We start from the raw sequence: 10,000 nt of genomic DNA on the forward strand, positions 1-10,000 counted from the left end.
ATGCAGCTTAATCATCTGTTGAGGTGAAGCCTGTATCCTTGGCAACAAGTGAATATCAGACTGAGAGTCCCTTGCACCCACTAAATAACTTCCCCACTCTGTACATAGTTCAGCTTCATCCAGACAGCCCCCTGTCGGTTATCTCTACGTGCTAACAAGACACAATTAGGAGACTACCAGACGAATATCTCTTCATATGCACCAGTGGATTAGTGTTAGTTTCTAGTAACGTTGTCCACGCAGACAACTGCAGTTGTTCGCCAAACAGTTTCACAGTCCCTCCCGCCTCTGAGAAAATACCCGAGTCCCCAATGTAAAAGACTGGGAGACGCTATCGAGAGTGAGTTTAGGAGAGTTTCTCAGCAAACTATCTTTGCCCTTGAACATGCAAACTGTCGTTCCGTTTCCGTTGAAACTGGAGCAGGGTGGTTGTGAAGCGCGTCACAGCCAGCGTGCCAAGCTCTGTGGACGCCCGCCTCTCCGGGCTCCCCACGAACAAGCCTTCGTCTGTAGTGTTGCCGTGCCAACCCAGGGGCATCCAGGCATCATTAGCCCCATCACCGTGGTAACGACCCCTGAAGCCCAAGGTCGCCAGGGGAAACGAGAGTGGCCTGGACGAACCATCACAAACCAGCTGCCCTCAAAAACTCTTCATCAAAAGAGGTTGTGTGAGTGTGTGTGTGTGTGTGTGTGTGGGTTGCTCCGTGTGTGTGAGTTTGCGTGCGTGCGTGTATTTGTGTCTGAATGAGTGTTGTGTGTGTGTGTTTGTGTATTCATGAGTGTTGTGTATGTGCATGCGTGTGTGTGTGTGTGTGTGGGCAGCCCTGGGAAAGGGTAATGAGTACCAGTGGGGCTCGTTTAGACAGCCAGGGTTCAGTAGCAGAGAGACAAGCCAGAGCTTCAAGCCTCAGAGCAGAGCAGTCTAGGGCTAGCTCTCCACCACCCTGCAATCTCCTGCTTACACAGGACTAGAACCAGGACTAGGACCAGGACTAGGACCAGGACTAGGACCAGGACTAGAACCAAGGCCCAGGACCCCAGACCCAGACCCCCAGACCCAAGCACCCAAGACCAAGCCCCAGGAAACTGGGCCTGGGCACAAAAGCACAGTCAAACCCCAGGAAGACAGGGACCCCAAAGGGACCCTGTCTGTGTGGTCCTTCTCTACCAGGCCTAGGGCCCCTATCCAGGGCCCCCTGGCTACAGCAGAGCCTGGTCTCCAGGCAGACAGTAACCCTCCTGGGACTGACAGTCTATATCAGTCCCCCTTCTGCCCACTTTGCAGAGTCTGAAACTCAATGTCGTCAATCCCCAATATCTTCCTAACCCAACACCTCCAACACTGTACTGTCCAAGACCCCAGAGTATCACAGCTTTCACAGTTCTGCAGCCCTGTGCCCTTAAACACACACACACACACACACACACAGTGACAGGCTTTTAAGCCTTTGTCAGATTAATAGCCACTCTCTCTCCGCGGTCAATAAGCGTTTCAGGGAGTTCCCACAAGGCCGCAGGATCTCTCCCCTGGCTGGTAACTGCAGTGTGCATGGTGTGTGTGTGTGTGTGTGTACGCCACTCAGGTCAATCCCGCGCTACGGAGATCGTCAAGGAGATCACTAAGGAGTCGGTTGGTAAGCAGGAAATCAATGTGGACTCTCGTCCGAAGCGCATGCTACGACACCCATCTAAGACACAGTCCCCCCCCCTTCACATGTTCACCTCAGGGAGACCCTCTTCGAGCAGGATCCCCAGATGTCAGGGCTACAGATTAAAGCCCTCATTCCCTGTTTTGGCAGGAAATTCAGACTAAGACTACCGTGGATTACAAACAGAGCCTTGTAACATCCAAATCAAAGCTCAGTGAAGTAGAGGCCGTAAAGTACTAAGGCTCCGACAAATAGAGGCCATGGCGTTGAGAGGCTGACACAAATAGAGGACATGGCATTTAGAGGCTGACACAAATAGAAGCCATGGCGTTTAGAGGCTGACACAAATAGAGGCCATGGCGTTTAGAGGCTGACACAAATAGAGGCCATGGCGTTTAGAGGCTGACACAAATAGAGGCCATGGCGTTTAGAGGCTGACACAAGTGGGGGCTATGAGGTACTGGGTTTTGGAGAGCAACAAAGGCTCCAGTGAAAGAGAGCCGATGGCGTGAGTGGAGTGTTTGCATGTTCCCCCGCCAGCCGGATTGACTGAGAAGCGGTTGTCTCGAGAGCTGTGTTGTTGTCAGCCGCGCTTTTGATGCCATTGTGCTCTGAAGTGACTCTCAAGCACATGGACATGGACATGCGGGCACACACACACGCACGTTTGTTGTGATTCAATCAGTTTTAATGTGTATTCGCCGTTTACGTCAAGTGTATTTGGTACTTTGCTTTGAAAGGTGTGTGTGTGTGTGTGTGCACGTGTACAGTGAGTGAATACGTGACTGTCATTGACCATGACTGACAAACCAAATAATACACACAGACCTTTTCACACAAACTCTGTTTAGTTACTCTATTCGACACAGCAGTCATTGATTCGTGGCATGCCTCAAATTCTGCGTACTCAGAAGAAGAGTGTATCCAGTTTGAGCAGAACCTGTTGTCTTGTTAGCCAGGAGAGCTAAAGAGCTAAACATTCAGCCTGGGCTCCAGGTCTGGTCTTCCCAGCCAGGGAACCAATCCTCTGCTCCCTGCCACCGACTCGGCTCTTTAACGGACTGAAGTGAGGAAGCAAGACGGCCCAGCCGGGGGGATGTGAACCTGCTCTACCTCCACGACCCCCCTCCCCCCTCTCTACCACTCTTTTCTTCTTCTTCTTCTCCCTGTTTGTCCGTTTCCCTCGCTCCACCTCCCGCATCACTGTCCATCATATCTTCCCCCGCTCTCATCCACTCTCTATCCACCCCCACGCCACCACTCTCTCTCTCTCTCTCTCCACCCTGCTCCTTCTATATATCTCTCTGGGCTCTTCCTATCACTCGCTCTCTCTGCCTCCTCCTTACCCCTCTCTCTCACCCTCTCTCTCTCACCCTCTCTCTCTGACAGCCGTATTGCAGTACTGTCAGGGACAGAACTTGTTATGGAGGACATGCTGACGATTGTCGATCGATACTGACTTCCAACCACAAGATCTGTCTAGGATGTCTGTGTGTGTGTGTGTGTGTGTGTGCCTATATGTCTTAGCGTGTGTCAGGTGAGTGTTTCCAACCAAAGGCAGACACAAGAGTAGTGCGTTATCATTTGCTGTGAATGTATTCCAGCGTGTCCTTGAATGAATATGTGAGTGTGTGTGTGTGTGTGTGTGTGTGATGGATTTAGATATCCAGGTTTATTGGGGATTATATGGACAGCATCCACGGACACCATTCTCTATGAATATTTTACCATCGTATAAACAACTTACGACAGCAACAGGGATAGAGAGAAAGACTCATGCGGAGATGGTGAGAGGCAGGGAGGGGGAAAAGACAGTTATGGAGAGAGAGATAGAGAGAGAGAGAGACAGAGAGAGAGAGAGAGAGAGAGAGAGAGAGAGAGAGAGAGAGAGAAGCAGGGTGAGAGAGAGAAAGAGGGACAGATAAATGAGAAGGAAAAAAGAAAGCGAGGAAGAAAAAAAAAGGAAAGAACGTCAGAGAACGAGAGAATCGAAATGGGAACGAGCCGTCTCTCCCCCTCCCAAAGCCTCACACCCACCGTCGGTAACCGTTGGTAACCGTTGGTGTGTGACAGCGGGCTTATAATGGCCCCCGTGTCGATAAATCGCTGCCGTTATATTTCCAGCCAAACCCAGGGAGGTTCACATAACTCACGTCGCATGCCCCGCAGAAAGAAACACTATCTTTTTTGCGTGTGTTTATGCCTTTTATTCATATATTAATCAGTACGTACACATCGTAAACTTTTATGACTTTCCCTTGCCTTTGACTGGACCAACGATGCTTTGGAAGTCTGCGATAACTTCTGTTATTCCCTCTCCTTTCGTTTGTGCTTCTCTCTCCATCATCCCATCTCCCTCCTCCCGGGCTTCGATCTCTCAGCGTTGCTGATGTGAGACAATGAAAATAGCTTCAATCAATTTTTATTTGGTTTTGCCCTCCTTGATATCCGTGGTTGTTGGCGAATCAAAGGACTGCGTGCGAGTCTGACCCCGCCCCCAGCCCTGGAGCTGGCCAGTCACGTGTGCCTTGGCTCTGCATCGCCGGACGGCCTCTGGGACACACGGCGCAGTACGCATCAGATCCATGTCACTGATAGGTCAATACGGTTGTTTATACGTGACAGGCCATCCAATCCATGGGGATTCATAGACAGACAAGGCTGGAGACATGACTGAGGGAGGGGGGGGGGGCTCTCTGTGTTTCTCTGTCTCTGTCTGTCTCTCTGTCTCTGTCTCTCATACGCACACTGCTCTCTCACACACCCCAGACACCGCATGCTGGAGTGAAGAGATGTCCCTGCTCCCCCACCCCCAGGTTCCGCATGGTATCTCCCACTTATTCTGCATCATTGAGTTCCCACGCAGGTGATACCATCTCCAGAGGGCCAGGGGCAAGGGGTGTTTGAAGACAGGGGGGGAGATTTACTACACACAAGATTGTCCTAAATAGGCAGAGGAGGTTGTCTGAGGGGAGACAGAAGTGGATGAGAGAGAGGAGGAAAGGAGAGACAGGGGAGAAGAGGAGTGAGAGAGAGAGAGGAGGAAAGGAGAGACAGGGGAGAGGTGGAGTGAGAGAGAGAGAGAGGAGGAAAGGAGAGACAGGGGAGAGGTGGAGTGAGAGAGAGAGAGGAGGAAAGGAGAGACAGGGGAGAGGTGGAGTGAGAGAGAGAGAGAGGAGGAAAGGAAAGACAGGGGAGAGGAGGAGTGAGAGAGAGAGAGGAGGAAAGGAGAGACAGGGGAGAGGTGGAGTGAGAGAGAGAGAGGAGGAAAGGAGAGACAGGGGAGAGGTGGAGTGAGAGAGAGAGAGGAGGAAAGGAGAGACAGGGGAGAAGAGGAGTGAGAGAGAGAGAGGAGGAAAGGAGAGACAGGGGAGAGGTGGAGTGAGAGAGAGAGAGAGGAGGAAAGGAGAGACAGGGGAGAGGTGGAGTGAGAGAGAGAGAGGAGGAAAGGAGAGACAGGGGAGAGGTGGAGTGAGAGAGAGAGAGAGAGGAGGAAAGGAAAGACAGGGGAGAGGAGGAGTGAGAGAGAGAGGAGGAAAGGAGAGACAGGGGAGAGGTGGAGTGAGAGAGAGAGAGGAGGAAAGGAGAGACAGGGGAGAGGTGGAGTGAGAGAGAGAGAGGAGGAAAGGAAAGACAGGGGAGAGGTGGAGTGAGAATGAGAGAGAGAAAGAGACGCACACATGTAGACACTTGCACATTAGCACACACCGAATCCCATGAGTACTGGCTATGCCCTTGGGGTAAGATTTCCTTGTCTTGTAATGATTTCTAAATACAGCCCCGTCGCCCAGAGACACTGTTAATTGCCACATACCGGCTGGTGATGCTGATGTGCTCTGACAAACAGAGAAGGAGAGAAGGAGAGATGGAGAGGGAGAGAGAGCGATAAAGAGAGAGTTGGAGAATTGAAGACAGAGATGAAGAGGTGACAGTCAAAGAGGTAGCGAGGCAGTGAAAGACTGAGTGAAAGCAACAAAATAAGAGGAGAATTGAAGGAGAGTAAATACCTACTTGCGATGTTGCATTTCTAAGTATACATTTATATAACCCCTGCTGCTTCTAAAAACTTTTCTGGTGACAGTTTTAGTTACAATAGGGCCAACAACGTTTTAATGCACTATTATACACTACCGTGCATGTACAACCAAACAAATACATATGCACACACACGTTCAGCACACACATTCAGAACAAAATACACACGCACATTCAGGCAGCTCCCTTGCTTGCGTGTCCAGCTCTCTATCTCAGTGCCCCTCACCCTGTCCCCTCTCTGGAGGACTGCTGTCTAGACAATAGAAGAAGAAGGCCAGTCTTGTATCTGTCACATGGTCCTGCCCTCTCAGCCTCCCTGTCTAGACACCAATTTTCTGCAATTTAATATCTACCACACCTGAGTACAATCCAATATCCCCAGCCCTGCTGCTGACAAACTCTGCCCAGGGGAGTCAGGTGGCTGAGCGGTTAGGGAATCGGACTAGTAATCTGAAGGTTGCCAGATCGATTCCCGTCCGTGCCAAATGACATTGTGTCCTTGGGCAAGGCACTTCACCCTACTTGCCTCTCTGGATAGGAGCGTCTGCTAAATGACTAAATGTAAATGTACCCTAGTCCAGAAATATACTCTTTCCTACTCCGGATATACAGTATAGTCTATACTGATCCAGAATATCCCTACTCCCGAAATGTAGCATACTCAATATACTCTACTACTCTGGGCAAGAGTTGTAGTCCAGACTACGTAAACCGAGACCAAGTCAGGAAAAAGACAATAGTGTATCGAGACAAGACCAAGACTTTGAGTGGTAGAGACTAAGTCAAGTCCAAAACCAATGCGAGGCCGAGTTTGCAGCAAAATGCAGCAAAAAGCTTTGTACGCAGCAACATTTGGTTGGCCTGTCCAAATGTCACTCCAATGTTTCAGGAAAAGTTGGCAGCCCTGAAGTATTAGCTACTTGACTTAATATGACCTGTCTCTTCATTGTTTATGAAAAGTAAACGGATCTTTGGAACGAAACTGTGGGCGAGGTGTGAAAAGATTTCTTAAAGATTATGTAAAGTAGAACTGAACATGAGTTTTATGTTCTTCACACCACAGAAGAATGTGTTGTTAACTACCCATCCAAATTTGAAAAAAAACACAGAGAAGTATGTTAAATTAGGCTTTGAAAGAGTGAGAAAATCAGCAGTCTACTCTGCTTGAGACTGGGGGCGTGTCGCCTGAAGGAGCTGAATCTCCACCCCCTTGAATTTATTGAATTTAGCAACAACAGCAACACTAGCTAAATCAATTGCAGATATCAGAACAGACCTTCCTGCAGTCTCTGAGTGTTTTATGTAATTACTTTGTCTTTGCATCGTACCAGCTGAGGAACAGAATACCACCGTCTGTGATCGGAAGTAGATAGGTCGCTGTGACGTAGATCAGTCGGGTTTTGACTCCACCTATAGACCAATTATTTGTTTGTAAAAATTCCGGATGCGCGCGCAATATGGTTGCAGAAAACCGTGAAAGTATAGCATTTAAAATGGCAAAAGGACCACACGGATAATACAAATAGTTAGATTTTAAAAGCCCAAAAAGGTCGAGGAGGATAGCCTTTAAGAGAGAAAGCGATTACCCATTGATCTGTCGCATCAGAATTTTGATTTGGGTCACGAAGTCTTGAAATTTGAGTGAGAATGTTGCCTGGTACAGACCACATGCTCGAGCAACCATTTTTTTTACGTCATGTCACAAAGTTAATCATTTTACAGTTTTACGGTCAATTCTACATCTAAAAAGTCGAGCAGGGCAGCTTTCAAGAGATATGGGAATTCTGCTTTTAGCCATGGTCCGATTATTTTTCTGATTTGTTTAAACTGGCAATCTAAGTGAAACTGCGTCCCCATTACACTGTTTTGACGTTAGCCTCAGTCAGACTCGCTCACTGGCAGTATGCACAATGTTGTATTTCACTCCATTCTACACCATAAACGTCAGGGAGGACTTCCTAATGTAGATACGAGCCTGATGAAGATAGCCAGCATCTCGGATTTCTTTAACCGAGCCTGTTTCATTTGTCATTTGCCTGAAAAAGCGACCTCCGTTAGCAAGGCTGAAGTTTTGCCCGATCACTTGGTCAGGCTATTTAAATAAAACGTAAGTGTATTTGTCCAAAGGCCCAGAGCCTCAAAGTTAATATCAAGCCCTGCAATCCAGTGGCCAGAGATATATGATGACCTGATCGACACTCCAAGTGTAATAGACCGGGGAGAAGTTCGTCTTTAGCAACCGACATGCGCAGTTGAGCCTGCTTGACAGTTGTGTGACGTAGGGTGATTGGTCTATACAAAACCTGAGCTGAAAATGGAAGAGAAACTGTTCAACTATCTAACTCCACATTTCATTGCGACAAAGTTTTCGCGCTTTGCACATGTATATAATGTACAGAGATGCAAATCATGGAATTTGCTTTACAGGATCTTTAGGAGTTTTTGTTCAGAAGAAGATTGCTATTGTTAGCTAGCTAGCTTTGCTAGTCTCATTAGCTTACCTTTTTTATTGACGTTTAACGACGTGGTCCAGTCAACTCGCTCCGCGTTGAATTACAGACTTTACACACTGCTCTATGTTTTCTATTGGACACTGTTTTTCAGATTAATTGTGGTTTTAGTCACCAAATCTAGCCTAATTACCGACGGTAATTACACCTCCTCCAGACAGCCACAGCTACACCTGTCTCCCGTATCCACTTTCTTTGGGTGCGTGGGAAGGGGGGAGGGGTGACAACCGTTCATTAAAAAAAAAATCATGTTGGTTGCATTTGAAGCGCAACGTTTTACATCCAATCACCATAATATTAACAAATAAATTAGAGAACGAACAAGCAATTTGGTTATTTTCCACAGATTACCCGAACCCTTGAAATTAAATTGAGAAAGTCTAGACAAAGTTAAAATGCGGTCGATTTCGAGACCTTCCCAAATGTTCGTTTCGATAATCTATTACAACAAGGCTCTCTCTCTTTCTCTCTCAATCTGAAGGGAGGAGGCTGGCCAAAATTAGAATCCACCAAAGTGCATTATAATTGTTTCATGACATGCACTTCATCTCCTACACAGTTAGCAAAGCAGCCTACGTTATGATGATGATTGTGTTGGCTTCATAAAATATTTACTATACACAGCACAAGCAGACCCTCCACACACCAACTAACTGCTACAGTAGACACACTATTTCAGGCACTGTCATCATTGAAGAGTAAGACCCAGCCCTAGGACATAGACCCAATGCTCATCCCCTCGACACAATCAGGCCTCGGTTTAATGAGGCGAGGTTCACCCATTCACACACAAACACACACATACAGAATGCTGTGTGTGGGGATTCGTTCGAGATCCTTTCTGCTCTTCCATTTCAAACCAGAAGTGTCCTGTTTGTTTGAGTATTTTGCATGTCATCCTCATCAAAACAGCAACGGCAGTCTGTAATTAGGAAGGTATTATTTTGGCACGTAATGCTCATGCTTATAATGAAAACAGTGATGTGTGCGTGTGTCCTTGTGTGTGTGTGGTCATGTTTTCAGTATTAAGATAAATAGCCCTGTCCATCATAGTTGGCTGTGACTGGTAAACAGATCGTCCCCCAACGTCAGAACAGATGAACACAAATGAGTTCCCCCGGGTAGAGGTTGCATGGGGGAAGAGTTTACCCGTGACACTGATGGTGAAGGACATTATGGGAATTTGACAAGTTGGGGGGAAGGTTTATCGGAGGCTTAATAAGCAATATACATCAATACATCTGTATGCATGATTAAATACCTAACCATCTGCGCAAACACACACATTTTCACATTTTTCATATATTATTGTAGTTTTTTTTAGGGCATTTCTGCTTTAGGAGGACAGGAAGAGTGAAGAGCAACATGAAGTGTATGGGAGGACTTGCAGGAAATGGCCATGCCTGGATTTGTATCCGGGCCCTCACGATAAGGCCTTTGCCAGTGTGTACGAATACCTATCAGGTGAGCATTTGGGGCACCCTGATGTCGTTCATATTTTAGATGATATAACTAAGTGCTCACTCACTCAGACATACAGGTGTGTCTCACCCATCTGCAGCTGCACTTAGAAATGTGAACCGGAAGCCTGGGGCTTCCACATTTACATAATTACTAAGTATATCATCCCCTCTCCTTTTCATCTTCAACCTTCTCCATCTGTCAATCCCACCCAGGCCTCCTCTGATCCCAAAACAGCAACAGCCGGAATCTTGGTCCCCACTGAGCCGTAATGGTCGACATTCCAAATCTTTTGGCTCTCAGTTTCTCTCAGACCTACAGAGGAGATACATCCTTTGGAGAGCC

The 10,000-nt window shown here is 47.6% G+C and overlaps 1 protein-coding gene across 1 annotated transcript in view; it reads right to left on the reverse strand.

The window, feature by feature from the left end:
• The window catches only part of adgrb2 (adhesion G protein-coupled receptor B2), a 122,178-nt gene that overhangs the window by 103,378 nt on the left and 8,800 nt on the right, over positions 1-10,000 (reverse strand). Inside the window, exon 2 of the mRNA XM_084696019.1 lies at positions 8,186-8,239. Within this exon, the coding sequence (XP_084552145.1) occupies positions 8,186-8,239 (54 nt within the window). The remainder of the gene's footprint in view (positions 1-8,185; positions 8,240-10,000) is intronic.

This window comes from Hypomesus nipponensis, chromosome 4 (genome assembly GCF_054491055.1).
Source record: "Hypomesus nipponensis isolate SF chromosome 4, ASM5449105v1, whole genome shotgun sequence".
Taxonomy (NCBI): Eukaryota; Metazoa; Chordata; class Actinopteri; order Osmeriformes; family Osmeridae; genus Hypomesus; species Hypomesus nipponensis.